Source organism: Acomys minous, assembly GCF_964271855.1.
Source record: "Acomys minous genome assembly, chromosome: 5".
Classification (NCBI taxonomy): Eukaryota; Metazoa; Chordata; class Mammalia; order Rodentia; family Muridae; genus Acomys; species Acomys minous.
The window spans coordinates 85931821-85959176 of record NC_140494.1 but is presented as its reverse complement, the minus strand read 5'-3'; the positions used below and the strand labels follow the sequence as shown (position 1 = coordinate 85959176).

At 44.5% G+C, this 27356-nt stretch overlaps 1 protein-coding gene across 1 annotated transcript in view; it reads right to left on the bottom strand.

The window, feature by feature from the left end:
• BMPER (BMP binding endothelial regulator) overlaps window positions 1–27356 on the bottom strand; it is a 241863-nt gene that overhangs the window by 63060 nt on the left and 151447 nt on the right. The window contains exons 12-13 of the mRNA XM_084783929.1: window positions 12700–13029; window positions 6043–6379 (exon numbers count right to left, since the gene is read on the bottom strand). Of these exons, the coding sequence (XP_084640055.1) occupies window positions 6043–6379; window positions 12700–13029 (667 nt within the window). The remainder of the gene's footprint in view (window positions 1–6042; window positions 6380–12699; window positions 13030–27356) is intronic.

Here is a 27356-nt window from a genome sequence, read left to right as displayed (position 1 = left end):
CAGAGTCCTGCCTCTAGCCAAGAAGCCATTTGCAAGTGACACCTGCTGGGAGAGGGGGAAATTGCTTCCCAATGCAGTGTCATTGGGTTTCTCAACCCCAGTCCAGGGAAGGCCCTGTGCTCAGGAGTAGTCAGTCAACACAGAGAACGTCATTGCAGTTGTTGGGAGGGGTGCATTATTATTTGTTTTGTTTTGTTTTGGGTGGGGTTGGAATTTTTTAAATATATTGCTTGTTTTTATTTTTGTTTGAGAGAAAAAGCATAAAGTTGGACGGATATGGAGGCAAGGAGGATCAGAGGAGAGTTTGGGGAGGGACCAAAATATATGAAAATATTTTGAAAATAAATTTCCAAGGCTTGTGCACTGGGAATCATGCTCCATTAGGGAACGTGCAGGGATGCTATGGCCTCTAACTGCCTGGGAATCATGCTCCATTAGGGAACGTGCAGGGATGCTATGGCCTCTAACTGTCTGGCCTCCACCTTTTTTCACTTCCACATCTTCATGGCCCTCTAGTGGAATATGATCCTGCCCTGACTTCTGAGCCCAACACACATTACTAGGGGGTGTTGTCTTTTTCCACATTTATTCGTGCTATGTGCCAACTTATGTCCTGATCCCTGTCCCCAGGCTACTCTAGTTGAGTCTCTCTAGGAAACTCAGTTGTGGCGGGGAGAGGAGCTGACACTGGCTGCTAAACGTCATGAGGAACCACTGTGGGAGACAGAGGTGCCTTTGGGGCTTCTCAGTTGACATCTGGGGCACAAGGAGAAGCAGCAGGGTGCTGAGGGAGATGTGAAAAAGAGACAAGGCATGAGCTGCCTCACTGCTTTCCTCAGAGGGGACAGGTGTGAATCCACATACAGTCCAGGCCAGTTGGTTGTCAGTCACTTCTCTGCACTGAACAGCCCCTCCAGCTACCAAGCATATTTCAAAACACACCAGTAAAGAATAATGCAAAACGTTGTTGCATGTGACTAATTTAAGGAAAATGCAAGTAGGAAAGCTAAGTCTTAGGACACTGTCAACACACTCAGCATTTTACACAATTTTGTGCCCAAACAGTTTTGATTGGCTATTTAAAGTAACTGACCGCCATTATAAAGGATTTGATCATATCTCAAAATTCTATATCAGTTTATCCAGGGGTCAAACTGACATGTGAATAATAAAAAAATTTAACAAAATCTTAAAAGTTTCCCAAAGGACAAAAAAGGTAAGCATTGACTGATACATATTTATCTTTTATTACTCTATACAGAATGAGGTAATAAACCAAAATTTAAAAATTTATGAATCCAAAAATGCAATTGGACTCATATTTGTCACCATGCACAAAACTCAAGTCCAAGTGGATGAAAGACCTCAACATAAAATCAGAGACACTAAATCAGTTAGAAGAAAAAGTGGGGAAGAGCCTGGAACACATTGGCATAGGAGACAACTTCCTGAACAGAACTCCAACAGCCCAGGCCTTAAGGTCAACAATTAATAAACGGGACCTCATGAGACTGAGAAGCTTCTGTAAGGCAGGAGACACTGTCAACAGAACAAAGCAACAGACTAAAGACTGGGAAAAGATCTTTACCAACCCTACATCTGACAAAGGTCTAATATCCAAAATTAAACGCCACCAAACCAAATAACCCAATTGAGAAATGGGGTTCAGAACTAAACAGAGAATTCTCAACAGAGGAATATCAAAATGCTGAGAACACTTAAAGAAATGCTCAACCTCCTTAGTCATCAGGGAAATGCAAATCAAAACGACACTGAGATTCCATCTTACACGCATCAGAATGGCTAAGATTAATAACTCAACTGACACCACATGCTGGCGAGGATGTGGAGAGAGAGGAACACTCCTTCATTGCTGGTGGGAATGCAAACTAGTACAGCCACTTTGGAAATCTATCTGGTGCTATCTCAGAAAACTGGGAATAGGGTTTCCTCAAGACCCAGCTATTCCACTCCTTGGAATATACCCAGAAGATGCTCCACCACACAACAAGAACATTTGCTCAACCATGTTCATAGCAGCCTTATTCATAATAGCCAGAACATGGAAACAGCCTAAGTGTCCCTCAGTAGAAGAATAGATAAAGAAACTAATGTACATTTACACTATGGAATACGACTCAGCTATTAAAAACAAGAAATTCCCGAAATTTGTGGACAAATGGATTGAACTAGAAATGATCATAATGAGTGAGTTAACCCAGAAGCAGAAAGACTCAAATGGTATATACTTACTTATATCTGGACACTAGCCCAAGAGGCATGTCCCATGAAAGTCTTCACTTATCAGGAAAGTGGGACAGAGGGGAGGACATCCTATTGGGACTGTAGGTGAGAGAAGCATGTGAGAATGGGGAAATAGAAGGATCCAGAGGGTCCTAGAAACCTACAAGAAGAACATTATGATGGGCAGATCTGGGCCCAAGGGTCCTGCTCAAACTATGGCACCAGCCAAGAACAATACATGCAGTAAACTTAGAACCCCTACCCAGATCTAGCCAATGAACAGGACGTTCTTCACAGCTGAGTGGAGAGTGGGGACTGACTTTCACACGAACTCTAGTTCCTCATATTTGACCACGTCCACTGGAAGAGGAGGCCTGGTGGCACTCAGAGGAAGAATAGCTGGCTACCAAGAAGAGACTTGATATCCTATGAGCATATACAGAGGGAGGAGGTCCCCCTCAGTCACAGTCATAGGGGAGGGGAGTAGGGGGAAAATGGGAGGGAGGGAGAAATGGGAGGATACAGGAATGGGATAACAATTGAGATGTGATATGAATAAATTAATAAAATATATTAAAAAATAAAAATGTATGAATCCTAGACTTTTCAAAAATAAATAATTCAGAGAAATCAAATTTATTTTGAATTAATAGAAAAAATTATCATATATGCAGTTTGCCTGTGGAAAGTGGCATGAACTTAAGGACACTCAGAAGAGAAAACACTGTAAGAAATATACTTCACTCTGTCACAAACACATAGGTGTGTGTGTGTGTGTGTGTGTGTGTGTGTGTGTGTGTGTAAGAAAGAAAAAAAAACTTCCTTCTCCATCAGTAAAGGGCAGATACTTCTTTGAAGGATGAGGAAAAAATGAACAAAATAACATCACAACACCATTTATACTAGTGGTGCCTTCCCACATCAAGACAACAGTTCCTTGCCCTATAAGAACTGTTAATAAATGTGTCATGGCCATAATTCTGACCACAAACCCAGGTTGATTTTAGAAATCCCACCTGTGCTTTCAAATACACTAGGCAAAACTTGGCAGGTGTGAGATGCTGTTTTTTGTCTCTCTCCTACAACAAAAGCCATTGCATAGCAATGGCCATGCAGTCTTGACTAGCACACCTTCCTGTGTCGGGAAAGAGAAACAGCTCATTTTCAAATAGCTCCCTTTTCAAATAGTCACCGTTTTGCCAGAAAGAACCTGAAACGCCATGTCTCTGTGATGAGATCAGGAACTACCAGCAATCAGTGACTTAAGGAGCTGACTAAGGACTCAGGAGGGTCCCTGTTGAACATCAGGGGCATAGGATGAGGGCACAATAATGGGCTGAAGCAGTCTGTGTGCCATGCTCCAGCACCACACTGCCCAGTGCCTTTGTTTCTCAGAACGGCCATCTTAACAATGCTAGACGACAATGAGGCACCCTTGGCTTCGTCGGGGTTATCATCTGGAAAGTGACAGGCTGCAGACTGGCTCCAGGTTGTTCTCACCATGCACGCATCTTTAGTCCCCTGCCTTAGGACGTCTACCCACAAAGCCTGCAATTGCGCCCCTCTAGAGCACCACAGAAGAAAGTTGCCTTTCTTCAAGGGACTTCAATTTTTTTTTCTTCCTCTAAGATAGGAGGAAAACCCAGGACACACCCAAGACTGCCCTTCCCACTTCACTGTGAGCGAGGACACACACTTCTACTGTGGAGTCAGGATGGCAACAGGTTGTGTGGCTGGCAGAGCTGTGTAGATTGCTCCTCCAAAGTGTTCCTACCGTTTCCAGAGAAGAGATAAGACCCTTCACGGCCACTCTGGGCCAGACTATGGCATCCACAGGCAGAACACAAGCCCAGTTCCCCACCACATCTCACCTTGCACAAAGAACTCAAGAGCATGCCTGAACTTGGCCAGGCTCACCACCGCCACCCTCGGGCACAAACATCCTCTATCATGCTGCTGTAGCTGCTGCAGGCCTTCTCAAGGACAGAAAGGGCCAACAACCTGGCCACTGAAGGAGTCAATACTTTGTGCATTGAATTAGTGTCTTGGGCTATCTGCCAAGGCCACACTATTCTCCTGCTGAACTCAAAAGAGCTTAACACTAATTAAATCACCAGAGGCAAAAAGACATGGGAATTTGGTAAGAAAAACAAAGACCTATCTCTATATCCCTGCTCTCCATTTTTTGTTTTCAGTGATATCCTTTGAAGAGTTAGGCAGATGAGGCCTAGGAGAGGTATAGGCCCCTCCATCCTGTTTTCAGTTCAGAGAAGGGTCCAATCTAAGCCTTCAAGTAGAGTGCAAGAGCTTCCAAAGGAAGTCGTTCTCATGTTTCACTTTTAAATTGGTAGTAGACAAAATGGTGTCAGCCAACAGTTTTAGCACCTCCAGCTCTTTGGTTCAAAACCTCATTACATATGAAGAGCAGGGTTTTTGTTTCTGTTTTTTTTTTGTTTTGTTTTGTTTTGTTTGTTTGTTTGTTTGTTTTTTGTTTGTTTTGTTTGTTTTTTGTTTTTGTCCCTACTTCACATAGATGAAGCAAGGCTTGCAGAGGCCAGTTGAACAGCGTGGTGGTCCTGAAAGCTGGGAGTCCAACTATGCCCTCTTTATGATCCCAAATAAAATATGGGTCATCCAGGTGGTTAACTCATCCACAAACTCCAATTAGGACTCAATAGGAAAGGGATGGAGCCAAGCTCAGGGGCAGAACAAAAGGGGAAAATAAGGGAACCCAGAGGGTTCAAATTATATCAGGAAAATGGCTGAAAGAGCTGAGTGTAATGACTAGAGCCAACGGGCTTGGCAGATACAGCCATGCTTGGGGATCTGTGATGACAGGGACAGTCTTTTTCCATCCCACTTTGAGCTGCCTTTATAGAAATCTATCTTTTATGTCCAAAGATCAAATTAAAATAAAAAGATCAGATTTAATGAGAGCTAAGGGAAATAAAGCGGTGGCAATTAAGAGTAAAAATAACCTCTCTGTGGTTGCCGACCACAGGCAAATCACTTAACCACGGCCTTTCGGGCTGCATTCCTCTCGTGCTTCCTCCCACACCCACGGTGGTTAAAGTTATAGGCAGCCGCGGCTCTTGAACTCAGGGAATTCTGTAGGATGCAGGAGTGCCAGCAGGCCAGCCTAACCAGCTTCCAAAGCCGCTCTGTTACAAGGGGGTCAAATGCGAGCCCTCGGCTGGGTGTGAATCAGGGTTAACAGGATAGGAAAGGCAGAACCCCTAGTCTTAATGAGATCCCTTCCTTCCTTCAACCTTCACCTCACTGCCTACTATCCTCTGACTCTAGATATGCGCCCTCAGAATTCATCAACACCCAGGGATTTCTCACCCAGCTCCTTATTTTTTTTTCCCACGTGCAGACAGATCTGGACTAGACCACAAAGCATGTGTGAACTGTTTTTCAGACCTGACATAACTGAGGTCCCACGACCACAAAACAGAGGCCAGGCTGATCTGAGGTTCCATTTCACTCAGCGGGGTTGCTGTCAGGCAGTCTGTAATCTATCGATCAGGCTAACTACTAAAAACGCCCTCAGCTTAAAGACCCCTCCATAGGACACCTGCAGACGCGCAGAATTGCCTAAGAGAAGACCAGCCTGGATACGTCATAAAATTTACCAATTCCGGACAGGGTGAGTTACTAGGCAGAAAGGAGTGGGGGTGATAACCCTACAATTTAAGGCCTTACTTGGTATACAAAAAGATATTATACACTTGGTTCCAAGTTCAAACACACTCTTAGCGTACAATCCAAACCTGTCCATCAGTGGGTTGTACTTACCGGTAGAAAGTGGTATAGTCCACCGTTGAGTGGCAGGTCTGGAACTCCCAGGACTTGAGTTTCTGGCATTCTCGGTGGGCTCGAAGCTTCACCTTCACTGTGCCTTGGCAGAGCTCAGGCACTGGTTTTCTCTGTGGTCTGTTGCAGAACTCATTGGACTCCACCCTCCACGACTCAGCAAAGTCATCCACATCAAACTTGAAGTTCCCATCTCCACCAATCAAGTCATCCCGCTTGTGTCCATTGTAGTTGCCACAAAGGCCACAGAGCTTGCCCTTGAGATGAGGGGCAGCCATGACCTCCACAAAACTGTCTCCATCCCAGGATATCTCCAAACCTAGAGGACGAGAGGGCAAGAGAGTCACTCACTCTTGAACATCCCAACAATTCCCAAAGGCAATGCATCTTTGCACAGTTCATAGGCTGTCACCCTTCAATGAGCAACCCTAGGACTGTTCACACTCTTAAATGCCTTTACACCTCCCCACATTCAATTTTACATAAATTAAATGAGTCACTCCATCAATTGTATAAACTTTCCTTATGTCAAATCTTCTGCTCTTAGAGTCTGACCTCCATAGATAACTCCTCTCACTACATTGTGCTAATGGATATTATTTTTACTTTTCCTGAAAGGAGTTGTGTTTGTCCAAATTGTGTCTTTGCTTATGCAGCAATCGCTATAATTTTGGAATACAAAGAAATAAGTATTTTACCCTCAATGTCATTTTTATCTCTTTATCCAAATATTCTCCTACATATTTATTCCTTTAAATTATCAAGGGAGACTTTCTAAACTGTTCACTCTAATGAGACCATTAAACAAATACATATATAAACTGTGACTATAGATTCAGAAGATAACACTCAAATCTGTGAAAGCATTACTCCTCGTCCATAGTAGGGATTCCTGAGACACAGGTCCCTGACAGACATTGCATGGAGGTAAACAACTGGGGAGCCCATTTACTTTTGTACCTCCATCTCTAGGATGCACATAGACTTCAGTGTCTAAATAGGTAGGTACTAAAGACTACTAGGATGGGGCAGAATTTCCTCTTGTGTATCTACCATCAGAGTAGTTGACCAAAGTCAAACAAGCAAACAACAACAACAAACAATCTTTGCTCTAGAGGAAAGAGAAGACCCTTCTTGTTTTGACCAGCTAAGTGTTGGAAGATTGGACAAAAACATGGAACTTTTACCAGAAATGCTAGGCTAGGTTTTGAGGAACATCTTTAGCCAAGACACCACTGCGTGGTGAACTTTCACGTCCCATGGAGGAAAGTCGAGTTATGTCACAGCAGCATGGTTCAGGTAAGTCTTTATAGGTGGTTAAGAAGAGACTCATTTAGAGCCACTCTGATGTTGTAAGTGAAGCTACCGCCCTCAAGAGAAAGGAGAATTCTAGGAAGGGCCAACCTAAAGAAAATGACTCATTTTTTTTTTCTAGTTTTCTGTTTTAAGCGCATTTTGGTACCATTCACCTGACTAATCTCTGGCAGGGCCTGAGTTCCAAGGTGACTGCTTAAGAGCCCACAGTGCCATGAACTGCAGGAGCCTCTACAACACATTCATGTGGATGTCAGCCCAGGCATCTTCATCACTGTCACTGTGCGCTATGGCCGGCAACCTCAGAGGGGGCCTTCTAAACAGGGGACTCTCTGCTCCCTTCTGATTCTCTCATTCGTGGGCTCTTGGATTCCTAACAATAGCAATGCTTCATTTTGCCTGTCTGAGCTTCTGGGAAGAAGAAAAGTGATGTCCCCCTAAAATTTGTCATCTTCTTTCCTGAAGTGCCAACTAGGTGAATGAGCAAATATTCAGGGTCCAGAGGTGAGATGAGGATGGGTCTGAAGGGAAGGAAGGAAGGAAGAAAAGTAAGCAGGAAGGAAGAAAAGAAAGAAGGAAAGAAAGAAGACCTCTACTTGGGTAGATGGCGTGAAAGAGAATTGGTCTTGCTGGGATATGACACTTCCACAAAGCAACGCCTTCAAGTAAAAGGAACCTAAGGAAGGCACACCCAGAAGACAGATTCTAAACCTCAAAGTTCCTCGGTTTGAAAATGTCCACAAAGAGCAAGGCACAGAGGCACAGGCCTTTAATCTCAGCACTCAGGGAGGCAGAGGAAGGCAGATCTCTGCAAGGTCAAGGCCATGCTGCTCTACAGAGCGAGTCCAGGACAGCCAGGGCTGTTTTACATACAGAAACACTGTCTCAAAAAACAACAACAACAAAAAAAAAATGGCCACAAAGGGGAAAGAAGGCTGGCCAAAGGGCTTTACTGAGAAAATACCACACAGATGTCACAAGATAGAGTTATTTAATGGAGAGCTACTGGTAAAATAAACCAGTGGCCCCAAATTGGGATTCTCAAGAAGGAAACAGGAAAAACCCATAAGGAAACCACTCTATATTAAATGGAAGGAATAGAGAATTCTCCATCCAAGGCAAATGGTTGAAAAGGTTTTGTTGTTGTTGTTGTTGTGAGGAGGGTTCAAAGAAGCCATTTGACAGATTGAGGGGGTTGGGGAGAATAGAAGAAAGCCATAGGAAAAGTGTCTTGGGAGAAATTTGGCTAAGGGGGTTGGGGGAACAGTGATGGCACCAAGTGAGGAGAGAAGGGACACAGGCCTGGGACATCCACACCTTACATGTGGTCCAGTGTGAGACATGGTGTGAACCGCGAGAGCTTTCATATAATGCCATGTCACATTTCTGTATATGCCACCATCTAACAGAGAGCCTGACTCATAGTATAGACTCGGTAAATGAAGGGCTCGCCCCTCTGATGCTGTAAAGCCAACTAAATTCTAAGTTCCACGCTAGTTAAGACACCGAAACAACTGTTTTGAAAGAAGGCAAACACACTACAAAATGATTTGTAGTGCGTTCTCCAAGGTGCGGAGGAAACCTGACCTCACAAGCCTGCAGCCGGGCAGTTACTCAGCAAGAAAAACGAGGGGAGAGAAAATCAATTCCATACCAAGTCCAACTTTTAGAGCACAAGTCCAAAGATTTTTCCATGTTGCAAAATTTTCCAAACTGCAAATCTCTTTCTTAGACAGCAGGCAAACACTGTTCTTCCAAGGACCACAACTAGTGAAGAATTTACACCCGAGGGCGTCTAATGTCATCGCTGACCATGATAAAATAATTCTGAGCCTTTGGGCAACCTAGTCCTGCAAAGTCAGTGGTGGAGAGCAAGCATATCACTGTGTTCTCTCTCCGAGCGGGGACTGGCAGTCCATACGTGCCTGGAGACATGCAGCCCTACCGGTTGGTGTTTGTGGTAAACTCTGCTCAAAATTCATGACATCTCATTCATAAAACAGGGTCCCCAAAGTGTCCATCCTTTCTTGCTATCAGCACACTGAGATTTTCACTGACCAATGCTAGGCTTCATACTGAAAGGAAATGAACTCTCTACTACCGATGGAATACTTTACTGTTGTACTATGACCATTTCTATCTCGTGGAGGCCTTTTACACTTTATGAAAGTCTCTGTGAAGCAGAGTTAGGACAGGCCAAAAGCTAATAAGCTTCAAGGGAAGGAATGGCTCTTCTAGCTGGTCCTTTAAACGGGCATCTTAAGAGAGAAAAACAATGAAAGGGCTTAAGGGGCAGGAGATATAGTCCTTGCTGCACCTGGGATGAGTTTCCCGGTTCTCTGCATGAGAAATGGGGTAGAAACAGCGAGCTAAAGCTGAAGCACATGTCCCACCCGGGCCTGTGCACAGCAACCACATTCCTTCCACTTTAGGAAGGGCCTTCCCGTCCCCCTTCTCTCCAGTGAGCGCTTCCCAAGCTGCTTTCTGTATTGTTTTGGTTTCTGGTTACTGATGCTTTTCGCTGTCGTCCACTCAGAGAGGGCAGGAGATGTAAAGCCTGCACGTATTCTGCAGGGAGGGATAAAAACCAAATGATTTTTCTGTTCAGGTTTTACACCAGCACAGATCCTGACAAGTATGCAGATGTACAAATTTACCATTAAATGCGTGTTCCTCCTCTATGGACATGTTCAGATAGACCGATGGAACTCAGGTAATGCCGATGAAGTAAACGGATGGCAGAAAGAAAGCTTACATTTACAGTCCTGGCTAAGAACTCGAAGTCGGGGCAGGGTGTGTGGTCAGGGCGAGCAATGGATGCCAAGACCCTGAGAAAGCAGGTAAGCGGTGGCATCCAGATTCTGCCATACTGCCATCACCTGGGCGACAGAACCAGATTCCATCATCAAGTGCTAAGTCCATAAACCGCAAAGGCAAAAGCAGCCTGCCTCTCTCCCTCCTGGTCCTCCAGCTGCAGGCCTCTGGTGGGGAAAGCCACTGTTTTGAAGACAGAATCCTTTGATCACTCTAACTTATGAAAGAAAATAAGGAAGATGAACACTCAAAGGAAATGCCGTGCCATTTGAAATAGACAATCAATAGGTGATAAAAATGAAACTATCCCTAAGGGGTAGTTCAAACTGAGATGGCTAGACCAAAATGGAAACACTACTGTCTGGAAAGGCGGACATTTCACTCAAAGCAAAGTGCAAAGTAAGTTCAGTGCTCAGGAAAAGAGGAAAATACCTCTCCTCCAGGAATCGGCCTGGTGTGATGTGTGTACACTACAGAAAATTGTTCAGCTGGGTGTCAGGGGCGCCATAGGAGGGACTTGCATCATGGAAAAAAGAGATGGAAAAATAAAAGAAGTTGTAAGATTGAGCTCAAGGTCTAGAGTAGTAAAATTCACTAATCTGATAATGGTATTTATGAGCTATCATTATTTTCTTAGCAGCCCCGTCCTTTTGCTCATTTTTACAACATGGAATTGTACAGAGAACATACTTATTCCATAAGGTCTTGCCAGCTGCGCATGCAACAGTGTCGAGCCTCCTGGGCTGTCAGTAATCTTCCAGTACTGCTTTGAGAGCTGGGCCGTGACTGACTAATAATTTCCATATCAGTACGATCCATTGTGTCTCGCTGGCTTGCAAACAGATAGGCGGGATGCTTCTAATTACTTCTGTGCAATAACAGCCCATTTTGGACATACTTTACCGGGGTCCAGGCTGTCGGCTCCTTTTAAGCAAAGAGCTGGGGTCTCAGTTTTAGAGTGCCATGTCATTTGGATATCAAAACAGTTGCTTGAATTTTCTGAGTGGCCTATGACCTTTAGTTGACAGAGCAGAGCCTTTTACACCTGAGAAGTATGGGAGCTTTTCTGCTTTACCGAATGTCCCTATACACTAACACTTAGGACTGCCCTACTGAAATGATGTCTCTGTACCTAAAAGCTCCCAGGCTCCACCCTGGCGTCTTGCCCTGCTTAACTGAGCTGGCGTGCTATATAGGTTTAAGCCAATTTATCAAAAATACTTATTTGGCTTACATTATAACAATTGCCTAGGGTTCTGAAGCAACAGGGGGAAAAAAACCCCACAGAATAAACTAGAACTCAATTGATGTACTTACATTATTAAATTCTCATCAGTGAGAGAGAGTAAAAAAAAAAGTACTAATTCTTTTAAGTATTAGGCTTAAAGAATTGCAATATAGCAGGAGAACTCAGAGTGCAATACTTAACTACTGTCATGCATTTAAACAAAGGTGCTGAGGCAGGAACCATGCAGATGAGGCAGTACTGCAAATGGGCTGAACCGATTCTCTGAGGATGATAAAGAACAAACTAGATTCTGCTTCCAAAAAGCTTTTCTGAGATGATTGCTAGCATGCCGGGATTTGACCGTGGAGGGCTCTGGCAGCTCAGAAGGGCTTGATCATGAAGAGGAAACACGCCGGACAGGTGACCTAAGGCTACTGCAGAGTACACAGGCCTGCTGGTCGCACGTTGGCTCCTGCCACCATACTCTTATCTGCGTGCCCACATAGGGTGGCTGCATTCTTCCCAGTGTGAGACGATGACTCCGCAGTGAGCACTGATGGAGGCCTTTTGTTGTTCATTTTTATTTTTAAGGTGCCAGGGACTGACCCTAGGGCCTCACACAGGCTAGGCAAGCAACACCCTCACAAAGTGGTGTTTCTATCCCTGCTTTTAACTTTTTCCTTGAACTCAAGGCTCTCCTGCGCCAGACCCCGTCACAGCAGGCCTATGCCATCTGGCTGCCCTCCTTCTCTCTTTTGAACAGCAACTGGTACTGAGCTGTTTACTTCTGAGGATCCTGCCCCCTCTTCCCCTCCCCCATCCCCCGTTTGAACAGTCACTACCAAGGAAGCTCCCCCTTCTCCCAGATGTGAAACTGCACATGGCTGGCTGATCTAAGACACACTTGACACTTCCAAGCTGGACATTAGCGCCCTAAAATAGCAACAAAGCTGGAGAGAGAGGTTACAGGGAGGGTACTGAGGTTATTTTTAGAACAAGAGTGGAAAGGTTCTGGATGTCAAAAAAAAAAAAATATCGTAAGACTGGTGTGGCTGGTGTCCAGGTGTGAGGCTCTGCATGGTACAAATGGCTATGCTTATGTCATAGCCTCTTCAGGATGTGCCTCTCCCCCACGTGGGCAGGAGACAAGCTTGGCTCCCCTGTGCAGAAAGGAGGCACACTCCAAGAAGTTGCGGGTACTGCTGCTGCTGCTGCTGCTGCCGCCGCCTCCGGCATTGGCAAGCAGAATAAAGGTCAGAGGGAGACCACGGAAGAAGCCCCACCTGCTCTGGTGGTCACCTTCAAGAGGTAGCCATCCAGGTCGATGTGGAAGTGGGGGGTCTGGCAGGGCAGCGCGATGCGCGAGCCGTTCCAGCGCACGGTAAGGTGCTGCTGCAGGCTGACCGTGCTCTCACCCAGCACCAGCTCCACAGACTTGGTCCAGGAGAAGGAGCGGGTCCGACGTGCGTCATTCTTCACCAGCACCTGAAAGGGTGAGGCAGGGGAGGAGCAGTCTTTTGTCAAGATGTACTGACAGGTCCCCTGAAAGTTAAACGTCCGTCCATCAAAAGTGTTGTAGTGGGGATCTCCGAATACTGTGCACACACCGGGCTCTGTGAATGAGAGAGAAAGAGAGAGAAAGCAAAGTAGGGTCACAAGCAAGGCCAAGGTACAATGAAATCAGAAATCTGGGAAGTTAAGCTGGGTGAGCACCCACCAGGTCAGGGGCCTGGGAAGGAGTCACCGAAGTAATCAAGATTTGAAACAGGCCGAGAATTATAGCGTTGTACTTGTCCTACTTACAAGTCCGGTAGTGCATTCCTGTTTAGAGATGTTTCTACCATCTTGGAATTCTGACAACATCTCTATTCTGCAGCCTGGCGTGCTTCCACGAGTAAAGGAATTGCACTAAGGCCTTACTCCGTAACCCACGTGAACAAAAATTAATCATACAAACAAAGAGCAGTAGTAAAGCTATGCCAGGTGAAAATAATTCTCGTTATGGTTCTTAATTTTAGGTTTTATTGTGTGTGTGTGTGTGTGTGTGTATGTGTGTGTGTGTGTGTGTGTGCGCGCGCGCGCGTGCACATGTGTCTGAAGAGGCAAGACAAGGCTATTTGATCCCCTGGAGCTGGAGTAATAGGGGGTTGTATAAGTAGCCCAATGTGAGTGCTGGGGACAGATCCTGGGTCCTCTAAAAGAGCAGGGCATGTTCTCAACCGCTGAGCCATCTCTCTGGCTCCAAGGATATGTGTCTTACATTTTGATCCACATCCCAAAATCTAATGTTTAAATAAAAAAGTAAATTGGAAAGTCCCTTAATACATTCATTCCAATAAATTCACCACTCTGAAATACCACTAATTCATATATACAGAAGCAAAGTAAAGTTTAACACCCTGAGGCTAATATAGGAAATTAAATATTTTTTAAAAATGAAAGTTGGTATTGGTTTTGTTTTCAGCGGAAGGATTTGCGATGTGTTTCTCACAAGGCATGAACCACCAAACATTTTACTTAGTGAAATTGGCCCAAATAATGAAAGGCAGCTGGGCATGTACCCAGGAGGCTGATATGTGGAGGTGGCAAGTTAGAAGTCAGACTCGGCTTCATAGTGAGACCTCATCTCGGACCAAAAGAAAATCACCATGACAATGACAGAGAAATTTCCAGTCAGCACCAGAACAAAAATCAAGTCAACAATAACCAAGATGAAAGACCCGGTCAAGGATGTAAGACTGACATGGTAGCACAGAACCAATGGTAGCTCTTAACCTTCAAGGCTGAAGGAGATGGCCCAGACTGTGTGACGTCAGAACGGAGTCCAGAGTACAGCCAACCTGGATAGAGCAATGCATCAGTGGCAACATCCAACCCTGCTCCCACAGCATGTGGAAAATAATGCTGGGTCAGGGTAGGACTCAAAGCTACTCTCATGGTAAGCCACACAAATTGCATACATTTGGAATATACGAAATTGATTGTTGCTTCTCGTCCAACTTTGTCAGAGACAAAAAATGAGAGGTTTAGAAACATAAAATCACTTCAATAAACAAGCATGCTCAAAAATATCTATATTGTGGGCGTGGAAGAAGTGGGTGGGTTTGGCAGTGATATTTGAATTCAATGTCCATTTGTAATCCTTTCTTAGATTTCTCTTGTCTACTTTCCTTGTGACCCCAATTTTACCGCTGTTATACACTGGGTGTGGCCCCCACTACTTTAACTCCCTTAGCCAGTCTCCCTGGCTTGACGTCTCCACAGTGCATTGCCACAGTCTCTTGCTGCATGGGATGGAGTCCAAACCTGCCTTCTCACACTGTTCCTCACTCTCTGACTAATGAAATCTGTTGCCAGCATGAAAATCTTGCAATTTAATCGACAAGGCAACGGCAGTGTGCACCACAGGAGAACAAAAGTTCAGAGTCAGTACCTCACCTTATGTTGAGTGTCAAAGTCAAGCTTCTTTCTTTGTCAGATTCTAGGTCCCACTTACTCCACAAGTTAGCATAGAACCAACAGACACTCTGGAACCTTCAAGGCTCTAAGAGATGGCCTCATCTAGAGAATCCAAAACACTACACCCTCTTGTGACCTTTTAACTGTCCCAGTAAGAACTGTGGCTTCTCTTGATGGCCTGACCATAACTGAAATGAATTAACAAAGAACAACAACAGCTAACATTTGCCAAAAGTCCACTCGTTATGGTAGCCCTCTTCTGCAGGCCTACTGATGACCAACGCATCAATGAAGGTCGACAGATTGCCTCTGAGCATTAGACAAACAGCTAAGCACCTCACAGTAGACCCATAACATGACTGTCATCTAGTCCCTGGGAAAATTGTGAATGCTTCTCACAACTAGGGAAAGGCTTCTGTCCTGCTAAGAGAAAAAATCCAGCAACTGGATTCTGTTCTTCATTTTTATGATAATCTTAGCTAGCTTACACACACACACACACACACACACACACACACACACACACACACACACACACACCAAACAATCTTTATTTCTTGATGGAACCACAAATGAACCATTTTTTCTTCCACATGTTTTTCTAGTTTTGTTTTGTTTCTGTTTTCTTTTGCCTCTAATAATGAAGTGTAGGTACTCATAGATAAAGCCAATTATGTGACAAAGCAAATCCTGAAGGAAACAACAGAAACTGGACTGCCCTGAACTGGCCTCAGGAAGCCTGAATTCACTCTTGGCTGGACGAGAAGCAATAAGGGACGTCCAGAAGAGACCCAGAAAATGGAAATTGTCTGTGAACAGGGCTGTCAGGAGAGATATTTTTCAAGAGTCTTTAATTTGTGGGAGAGAAGAGTTTAGAAGCCGGTATGATCTCTGTGTGACTGACTGCAATATAGAAGCAGCCAACAAAATTTCAGGACTATGAGCAGGCTTGAGAGTTATGTGTTACACGTGGGGACATAAGCATCATGAGCTGAAATCATTGTGAAACTTTGGCCCCTTTTTCTGGCACCCGAAGCTCCTCATGCCAGATCCTGAAGGAGTGAGGGGACGCGTGCACTGAACAATGCCTAAGAGTTAAGACTGTCAGCGTGGCAGAAACCTGTCTGCCTAGGAAGGAAGGCATCCAGATAAGACTTTGGGAACAAAAGTGAGCAGTGCATCCCCACAGCTATTTCCAGGAGAGCCAGGGAAGTGAGCTACAGTCCAAGATATCCAGATGTCTGGTCACTCCATTCTGGAAAGCATGAGGCATGAAGGTTAGGGAGACGAAGAGAGAACTGTGGAAATAACTTGTTTGAATATGCCTAAGGCCAGAGGACGGAGAAGGATATGCCAGTTTCCTTCCATAACACATTGTTTCACCATCTTGAAGGCAAATTTTTAGATCTCGGCTTTCTTTTGTTTTCTTTTTAATATATGTAAATAAATGCATGAGTCTAGAGAAAAAGAGATCAGAAATTTAGAAACTCAAACACTAGAACTTTTTTCCCCCTTAGGCAACAGAATTACGTGTGGCACTTTTTCCTCTTTTTCTTTATTTATGATAATATTACTTATACTTTCATTTCTTGTGTACTTTCTGAAAGGAATGTTGACTTTAAAATCTAAAATTCCTTAATTTAAACATATTACACTAATGTTCCACACTTGTTAAGATTGCTGCTTCTAAATATGCACTTCTGATGCTCTTCTCTTAACTGCCTCAGATTTTTTTTTTGTCCTGGGTATGTCTACTTTAATGAAATGCCTTTTCTCTGGGAGCAGTGAACATTCTCCAAACATTTGTCAGAGACTATTATGTGAGAGGTATAGAGTCCCACAGGCCACAGAGACAATACCAAGGGGAGCTGGGAAGACTAGCCCTTTTCCCACAATCAACAAAACAAAACAGAAAAAGTGCAAGGAAGAAACAAAGAAACAAGGAAACAAAGACCCCTTCATATTTCTGTCACTAAGAAATAAACACTGTCTACAGTTCTGGGTCTGTGTGTGTGTGTGTGTGTGTGTGTGTGTGTGTGTGTGTGTGTGTGTGTGTGTTTATTTTAACAGAGTTAAGACAATCCCTGTACATGAAATTTTATTTCCTATATTTCACTTAACGTGTCATAAGATTTCCGCAGTCATTCAAGTATGTTTTCCTTCGAAAACCCAGAAGGGAATTTTCAGCCTCGGTCCATTACTGCTGCAGAGAGGGAGGTCTCTCCAGCACCTTGCGTGGGGCCACTGCACGGATCAACACATTTCCGGAGCGGCGTTCTAACCACAGGGCACAACTCACATAATCATGGCTTTAAACCTTCTCCCCCTCCCCCCTCCCCGCAGCACAAACTTTGGGGAAACAGATCCTGTGGGACCCTGGGCCACCGAGTCACATGGAGCTTTTGGGACCTCAGCAGGGTGAGAGTCACTGCGATGCCAAGTCTTAGGTAAGAAGCAGGAAAGGCTGGAATTAGAAATAGTGCCCGAGACAGGAGCCAGCCGCTGTCTGCTGAGGAGACTTCTGTAGTGGGAGAGTCTGGTAAAAAGCAGGCCCTGACCGTCCTCTACAGGCAGGAGCTCCGGCCTTGCACAAGGTGTTAGTGACAGCTGTTAGCCCGCAAGGCACTTGAGAGCCAACAGATGCTCCACCAGGTGGCACCTGGATGCCTGGATGCATTTACATTTCGTCTAACGTCACTGTAAGGGGGCAACACAGGGAAAAGGGTGCTGGCTCTATTCCCACCAGCGTATAACCCAGCAGAGACAGCAACCGATTTACATTTAAACGGGAAAAAAAAAAAACCCAAGTTTTTAAAAAAGTTACATAGGAATTTTGTCTCGTGGAAATTTGTTTTCCTGATATTTCCATAATTCCACATGTTCGCCAATTTGATCCCTGACATCAAAAATCAAATACAAACTGATTTCAGATACCAAGTCACAGCTACCTAGTACAGCCTAACGCATCCCACCTGCCACCTGGGTTCAGCCTGCCCTAGCCATGACATCACAGTTCACTCACATGTGCAGCCATGCCTTGTACACACACACACACACACACACACACACACACACACACACACACACAAACCTGTGTAAATGCATGTACATCTGTAAATACAAATCCACACAGGCATACATGCACACACACACACACACACACACACGTACAAATACAAAGACACATACACATGAATTCTCTCTTTCCCTCCCTCCATCTTCTCTCTCTCTCTCTCTCTCTCTCTCTCTCTCTCTCTCTCTCTCTCTCTCTCTCTGTGTGTGTGTGTGTGTGTGTGTGTGTGTGTGTGTGTGTGTGCGCGCATATGTATATTTATAACCTGGCTCTCTGGCTCCAATTCCATTTCTTCCAGCAACATCCTCAATACCTCAACCAATGCCATTTATTTTTTCTAAATTCAAAGAGCAGAACTGACCTTTACCTTGCAGAGTCTCTAGCTGAACCCAGAGTATGCTGACTGGATGGCCAGCGTGCATCTGTTCTCTTCCTATCTCTGCTTCCACATGGTTTGGGCACACGGATAGCTTTTGACACATGCTCTGCAGATCCAAACTCAGGTCCTCAAGTTTATGGGGCATTGACTGATCCATCTCCCTTACAATGTTAAGTTGCATTTTACTCCCACCCAATGGTTATGATGTGCTCATAACTCATAAGTCTGGCTTTGAAGTACTTACGTATACATTCCATGAAGGGAGCCCACTGCCACACTGGAGGACCTAAATGCATACATGCATATGCACTAGTTCTATTGCAACAGTACATGGCATGTTACCTATCAAATATTTGTTAAAAATGGGCTAATTAATTAAACAGTATTTTTGGCTAAAAAGAAATTGCCTACACTGAGTTTATTAAAATAAATGCACGTGACAGGTAGCCAGCAGAGGTATGTTTAATTAATTAATTGGATTATTTATGAATGAATACATTCATGCCCTAGGGCATAATGAATACATTAAGAACAAAGAAAAATAGAAAGGTGGAGAACTATATTTGGTGGCAAAGAAATCACCTGGAAATCCCAGTCTGTGAGAGCCAGTGTTTGGGAGGGCAGCAATTCCTAGCCCTTGGTAAATCCAAGTTCTTAGGTTGAATAGACATGCCCTCCACTGAAAAGTATTCTCAGAACCACAAAACTGATTCAGAATCACAAAAATAGGAGAAGAGATCTTTGTTCTAATCCTACATTGGCCAAGTATGACAGACCAATGTGGTTCCTCAAAGAAAGCCACACTCTGATACCCAGAACCCATGCATGTGGTATTGGACAGCAAAAAAAGAATGTGATTTGCAAATGGAATCAGGCTTGCTCACCAGCTGACATCCTGCCACAAGGGAGGAATCTATCCTAGGTGGTCTGAGGGCAATGAGTATTATTCCATTGCTGAAGAGTAAGGCGGGGACTTGGCACAGCACATTTGCGTGAGAACGGAAACAGCCATGACTTTGAAGATAGAGGAAGAGACCAAGGGTCAAGTGATGCAGGTAGCCTTAGAAGCTGGGAAAGGCAAAAATGCCTTTGCCTGTGATTTACAAGGAACACAGCCTTATTGGGGGCCTTGCTTTTTATCCTAGTGAATAAATCCCAGTGCTTTTTATCTGACTTTGACCTCTAGAGCGTGCAAGATAATTAGTGACATTAAGCCACAGTTTTTGTGGGACTTTGCTACAGCATCCATGGAAACTAATAACTTAGCTCAATCCCAAGTGTCTAGCACAGACTGTTTCTGTCAGGCACCAGGCCAAGTGTACTGCTGAGTTCGGTATTTTGATGTCACCCCTTTCCTTGCCATGTTGCTATATGTCAGGCATTATTATGTTAATTCCTTAGTAGTGAGTTTGAAGAAGATGCCTATGGCCCATGGTCACTCAGCAATGAGCATCATGGGTAGCCTCTCGTTCTGTGGTCCATGGCCAGCAACTTTCCCACTTGTGGTTCTATGTACAGCATGGGCTGCAGCATCTGGGCAGATGTGCTGATGACTCTGGGAATGTGAAGAAACGAGTAGGTGTCTTCCTAGGAAAACAGCCTCTGGGATGTAGAGGCTCTTAAGGAAGATCAGTGACCTCCCAGGACTGGCTGAATTTCAGATTAAGATTATCTATCTAGAAGTCAGTTGTAAAATTCAGCATATGGCTCTCTTGTTTAACGTATTCCTAATTTGTCTCCCCAACTTCAAGGTCAATTTAAGGTCTATATCAGCATTTTATCTCTGTCTTCCAGAATCCAAGCTTTTCCTTCCTTCCTTTTTACTTTTTTCTTTTTTCTTTTCTTTTCTTTTTTTTTTTTTTTTGTGTGTGTGGGTTTCTTTTTCTTTTCACTAAGTATTTATTTCATGCCATACATCTGAGAGAACCTGCTGCATAACTAAGTCACTGCACCCATGAATAACAGATAAAAGGTAAATCACCAAACAACAAGAAAACGTACTCAACACTCAAAAGTTTGTTTCTTCCCCATAGACAAGGTCTCACTGTGTATCCCTGGCTGTCCTGGAATTCACTCTGTTGTCTAGGCTGGCCTTGAACTCACTAAGACGAGCCTATCTCTGTCTCCCACATGCTGGGATTAGAGACTAAGCGTATTGTAGAAGACAGACTTGCTATTCCTGCTAGCCATGGGTTGACCTCACAATATCTTTTCTCTTTACCAAGATCTCTTTAGAGGAGAACTGTGCATCTGAACTGAGGAGATAAACATTACATCTCTAAATTAATATATTGTCCAGAATGAAAGCATTAGGAAACTTTGAAGAAACTCCAGTGTTGGAAACCCCTTCTTACCTTGCTACTGAGTGGCTCGCAAAGCAGACACAAACTCTGTGTGTAACACAGGCTTGTTTACCTAATGCTATTAGAAAAGATGCCCAGCTCTGGAAGACAGAGATAAAATGCTGATATAGACCTTAAACTGACCTTGAAGTTGAGGAGACAAATTAGGAATATATTAAACAAGAGAGCTTCCCGCATACAGTGACCATCACTTTTCTTATTGTGAGCAAGAGTGTAAGAGGCACAAAGAGGACAGAGCTTGTGAAAGTATAATGAGTCGAGTCCACCCATAAAAGACACAAGATGTAGATGAGGGGCCAGAACGGAGTGAGCCTTCTAGGCCACAGGAGGAATGCCAATAAAGCCCAAACACAGGAAGGAAGCAGCCTGAACAGGAGAGCAGGAGACGGGTCTGTCTGGAGCAAGGACTTGCTTCAGGGGACATGAGACACTCACACTGTGTAAATAAATTGGCCTGAGATTCATTGCCAGTCTGGGAAGTTTAAATATATTCCAAAGGAACCAAAATTTCTTAATGTGCTTCCTACAAAACATCAATCCCGCCTGATGGATTGCCATGATGAGTAAAACTTTAAAAGCTCTGAGAAGCCAACAGCGTGCTCTGTACTCTCTCACCCACCCCCACCCCCACCCCCACCCTGGGAAGCTTATGGTGCCCACTGCTGCTGCAAAGGCCTTGAGCTCTGCAGCGAGGAAACACTTCTAAGTCAACCCCACCCAGTATGCCTTTAACATGCAGTCAGAGGATCTGTCCTGAAGGCATTACTCGGGGCTAGTCCTCAGCCCCAGGGGTTTATAACATAAACCTTGGAAACCTTTCAGCAGTGAAGGAAGGTGGTCCAGTTTTCATGAAGGATGCATTTGGGTTCTGAAGCGGTGTGCATAGAGAGCTGAAGGGAAGGGGATGGGAGTGAGCAGAAAACAACAGGATGAGGGTACAGCTGCCATGGGAATAAAAAGGAAATTATTTATTAGGAAAACAGCATAAAGAGGCAATCAACTAGACTTGATGACTGATTAGCAACAGGGGAGAGAGATGCCAGAAATATGAGAAACAACACTCACTCTCCAAACCTGTGCAGCTGGGAGAGTGCGGAGGCCAGCGTTCAGTCAGTGGAGAGGGCTTGGACACAGCCACCAGCCCCTCTGACCAACTCCTAACTCAGAGAATCTGATGACTCACAGGTAGCAACTGTTAATGAAACTCAAATGCAGTACTTAGAAGGGGAATTACTCCCTTGGAAGGCTAGAAGCTAAGGTTCATTATCCGACTCACAGAATATGGAGAAGCCAAGCTGGTATTCCACATGCTTTCCTGGTGCTGTAAAGTACTACACACACTATGAAAGGAGAAAAGGCATCATCAGCCTTATCCATCTGTGAACTCTGTAAACTACAGTAGCAACTGACGTGACAAGATATGCACACTGCTACAGCAGGGGCACAGCTGGTGTTATGGGGGTAACCGATCACTCTCTGTATTGGATACTAGGCTTGTTTCATGAGATAGAACGCAAACCTGTCATTGTCAAAGGGGCCAAAAACCTGTGACCAGATAGATCATAGGCCCTAGGGGAGAATCCAGTCCTCTTCTTCCACTAACTGGGCATAACATTGAACTGATTTTTAGTGCCGTTCTATACTCGTAGATCGGAACATCTGTCAAGCCTCACAAGAGAAGTTTTCCCCCTTACAGTAGATGGCCACTGGCACAGAGTCCCACAACTGGTCAATGTGCAGGGAATAAGACTGTGTGTGGAGTGCTCAGTCCTGAATGGAACACATGACACTTCTCCACACAAGCGTCAGGGAGCTACATGCAAGAGGGATGGGGAAGACTGTAAGAGGCGGGGGGTGATAGATAGAGACAGTGTTTTCCAGATCCACCAGGGAAGTTGCACGTGTAAACTCACAGCAGTTGTGACTATGAGCCCAAGACTAAAACCAAGCTCAAGCTAGATGTTATCCCAGGAGAAAGTGGGAAAGTGGGGATGCAATTCCACCACTAGGTGATGAGCGATTGGTGGTAGCTGCTGGGAGAAGGGTCAGTTTTCTTTAATGCTGTGACCTCTGCTGTGCCCTTCATACTCCAGGGAAAGACTAGTTGAGCAACACAATCTGGGCTCCCTGGGAAAGAAGAAAAAAATAGAAAAAAAAAAAAAAAAGAAAGAAAGAAAGAAAAAGAAGATGAAATTCAATTTGGGTAGGAAGGGTTAGGAGTGTAAAGGGAGGAGCGATGGGGAAATATGTTCAAAATAGGTCATATGAAATTCTCCAATAATTAATAAAAATGTCATTTTAAAAATTAAGAGTTTGGACAATATTGAAACCAGAATGAGAAAGAGCCATAGGAGGAGTGTGGAGGTGGCCGTGAGTGTACACACGGGGAGGCAAGCTGTCAAGAGGACAGATGCATGCACTAAAGACAGACACCCTGGCCAAACAGAGGCCAAGTGGAGGGAGGCAGAACGACTGGGCTGGAGAACACACATAATACAAATTGCACGTCAACGGGAAACTGCACACACAATGAGTCATTTCTTCATCTCTCCATAAAGGTGAGAGCCGAGGTAACACACCCCAAGCGATCACAGACATCAAGGTAACTTCACCAAACAGTGTTTCTAAAGGTGAGTGGACACAACTGCTTCCAAATAGATTTTCCCCTGCCATGTATAAAAGAAAGAAAGTGGAAAACCTCATGTACTTAGAGGCAGACCTCCAAAAGGAATCAAGGTACAGCCAAGAAAGAACACAGAGGTATGCCTAAAGTTTGGGTTTCAGCGTCTCACAGATTATAGAATTAGCAGACCTCTCTCCGTTTCACTTCTCTGACCTCAAATCCTTTAGCTGCAAGATGGAATTGATAGTAGCTTCTACTTGGCAGAATCACCTTGAGAATTAAATACTAGAGCGTGTGGACACTGTGCGCTGTAAGCCCCACCCCACCACAGCAAGAGGGATTGTGCCGTCAGAAGTCTGAGCCCTGCCGATCTTATTTGACTTGTAGGAGATGGGATTTCAGAGAGGCGGAAAGCCGCCTCAGCTCAGCACAGAGATTTACAAGAAGCATGGTTTTCAGGTGCAGTCTGGGCTTTGACTTCCTCAGTGATCCTGTCCTCTGGCTGTATTTTGGGGGTACCCTCACTAAGCCTTGGTCTCCAGCATACTCAGCCACAGCTGGATGTTTGCATCTCTTGAGAGATTTGCCACGGCAGTGTGACCAGTCCACGTCAGATGTGGAGTTAACTCATATGTCTCGCCATAGGAAAAAAAAGATATTCATTTATATGTAGACAAGGACGTACTTTTTAATGAAGTGATTCAATAATGCTGTATTTCTTACAAACAAACAAAACCCCCATATTCCCAAAACAAACTCCAAAGAGGTTTCTAAACTAACGACTACGCTACGATGTTTGAAAATATATGGGTTTTACTCCAGCTCTCTCCTGCTTGGTGTTCTTGTGAGCCTTGGTTTCCCAGAGGGAAGGTCCCCAGATGCGTATAATTTTATGGCACTAAATTAGAAATGAATTAAAACGCACCTTTGAGAGCAACATTATTCTTCTTCACCCTCCACACTCTAAGTGATACAGAGTTCTTTCAAGTTTAAAACTATATGAAGTATTTATGCATAAGCAGGTCTATATACATGCTTACTTAGTATAAACAAATTTAGCAAGACTTTCACTTAACTATACACACATCCCTGCCTGAGTTGCTGTGGTGGAGGGGAGGGACTAGAAATATGAGCACACATGCGAAGTAAGCTCAGGGTACAACCGCCACCACGCTGCCTTGAGCAGATAGGGTGGGCAGCCATAAGACAGAGGAAAGCCGGGGGCTGGAATGTATGGTTTTCTCCCAGGGCAAGGGCAGAAGAAAAATAAAGGCTATTAAAACTGGAGTTGTGATTTCTTTTCTAATCTATACCTCCTAGGGAATATAAAATCCCCCAAACCTTCCCCTCCTTAGCTGTAACTATTGATCAAACTTGAAATGACAAGGAAGCCAAGAACAGCAACTACAGCCCAGTCTCTGGGGCCAGCCAGGCAGCACAGAGGAAACTCGGACTCCATCTCTGACCTCCAAACCGCTAAGCCTCAGTTTCCTGGCTGTAAACTGTAGCTGAAAACATTACTTGGCCAAAAGATAGCTGTGGGATTCGTATAAAATCAAGTGGGACAACCATGGCAGTGTTTGGATACACAGCAGATGACGGTAAATGTTGGCTACTGCTGCTGCTATCGCTGGTCCTATAAGCTAGTGATGCTGATGACACTGATGACGCTGGTGGCCACAAGTGACTGGTGGACTACTAGGTTACTGAGTATTTGTCAGGCACCCACCTTGAGCCTATCAGCACTATGCCAACCCCTGTCTGTTTCCACAGTGTGCCAGTATTTGAGAACTACTGCTAACTAGTTCACCCTGAAGAAGTTAACAAGAGACGGAGGTCAACGACGATCCAGTTCATAGACTTCAGTCTCAATTCTATACCAATTTGTGGTGAGATAACTTAAAGCGAGAGCATCCCTTGGGACAACACAGCACAGCACAGCACAGCACAGCACAGCACAGGGCTCATTTCCCCACAGCTTCTCCTGGGTGGGCTCTCCACTGGACCGCTGCTGGCATGTGGGGGCTTCACTTTCCACCAGCCTGCCAGCCAAGCTTCAGAAAGTGTCAAAAAAGCCAGCTCCACGCGCACAAGCAGAAACTTCAGTGGCTACTAAGCTTAACACCTCCCTGGCAGAGCTAAAATCAACACGGCAGCTTCTTATTCCACAAGCATCCTGAGCCTCACGTCAAATCTCCTCACTCTCCGGAGGTAAGGACAAACTCCTAAGGCTAAGAGAAATTAAGCCCCACAGGCCAGACCCTTGCTCAAACATGGAATTACTAATTTGGAGAGGCTCTCTCAGTGCAGCGTTTTCACATGCCAGGTGCCAAGGTCACTCTTTCATGATGTATCACACTCCCTACCCGCAGGAAGTGAAAATTTTGTTCCTTTTGCCCTCCTATGCTCACTATTTTTCACTGGGACATATAAAAAGGCATCAGGCATCTCGCTGGGCTTAGGGTAGAGAGATCTGCCGACAAAACTAGCTGGGGTAAATTCTGCAGCTAGCAATTGTGGGTATGGGCAGCAAGCCCTAGTGCAGACCCATCGACCTGCACACAGTTTAAAGACCTTGGGGTGGGGTTATAGAGTCATTTGGCAACTGTGCACCTCCTGGCACCCTAACTTGCTGAAACTCAGTATTTCCCGTGACTTATGGGATGTGCGGCTGAGGTTATTTCAGTCCTATGTACATATGTCCTCAGTAGAATCTATCAGCCCCAGTGCTACATAATCACAAGCTTGCATTTGGGCTTGGGGGTGCCTGGGGCTGAGTATGAGGTAAGTGAGGTTGTTTAAGTAATGTGTGAGACTTGGGGGTGGGTGACCAAGTCCTAGTGCTTTCGGTTGCCTCCGATCTGATTAAGAGATTGGCTCCTCTCATAACCAACCTCTCAGTCTCTCCACCTCCCCGTCTTCCTCCACACACACCCACACCCACACCTCGCTTATCAGTGAAAACTTTGACACTGAAGTATTATTTCCAAGTTCGAAAACAGATCTGCAGCCAGCATAGAATTTATCTGATTCTGGTCTCTGTGGGTTGGTGAGGTTAAGATTCCACACACTCTTTTGCCAGCACACTATAAAAGAACATTTCACATAAACCAAATACTACAGGAATAGCAAAGTGGCCCTCCCGAGTTCTGCCGCTTCCAAGCACCTAACTCATGGTCACACGACACCCAGCCTTCCAACTACAGCCTCATACCTTGGCAAGAGAGAGCTTTTTGCCAAGAGTTTTATGAAGTTTGTTTAGCTCACTTCAAATATTTTACTTTAAGTAAATCATCCAAACCAAATTCAATTTTTTTTTTCTGTTGGAAAGGAAAATGGTAGGTCTCGAGTTATTAAGAGGCAGCTACGCTTTTTTGACTTTCCTCGGGCCGAACTCTGAGAGGACTCCCCTGTCGAGAGAAGACCCATTACACCTTCAGATCAACCTCCCCCACGGTTAGGATCTGGAGTGTGCAGTGGTTTCTACCCTTGTGACTGACTGCTGCCTATAGCCGTAACAATAAACTTTCATTGTAACTGACACAGGCAAACAAGGACCTGCAAAACATTTATTTTCTTTTCTCCTTGCTGGGAAAAGGATCTCAAATTCAACCAAGATGAGGACAAACCCAGGCAGGAAGAAATTGTGTGGGATTTTAGTGAGAGTCAGTGCAGTGCCACCACTATTAGAAGCAAACCCATCATTGATTTAACATCTACAGTCAAAATGCATCTACAAGGATGTATGTACCTATGTATGTATGTATATATGTATGTATGTATGTATGCATGCATGTATGGTCTTGCCTCCTTACAGAATATATTAAAATGACTGTGTGTGTGTATATATACATATATATTGTGTTAAACAATTCAAAATATAAATATGATCATACGCAGTGAAAACAGAAGTAAGTTTATGCATGATATTAAGTGCAGCCTGAACTTTATTTCCAACTTCTGAACAATGAAAAGCAATGACAGGAATTTTTAAGACATCAGGTTTTGTCTTCACAACCATTTGTAACCCTGGAAATTAAAAT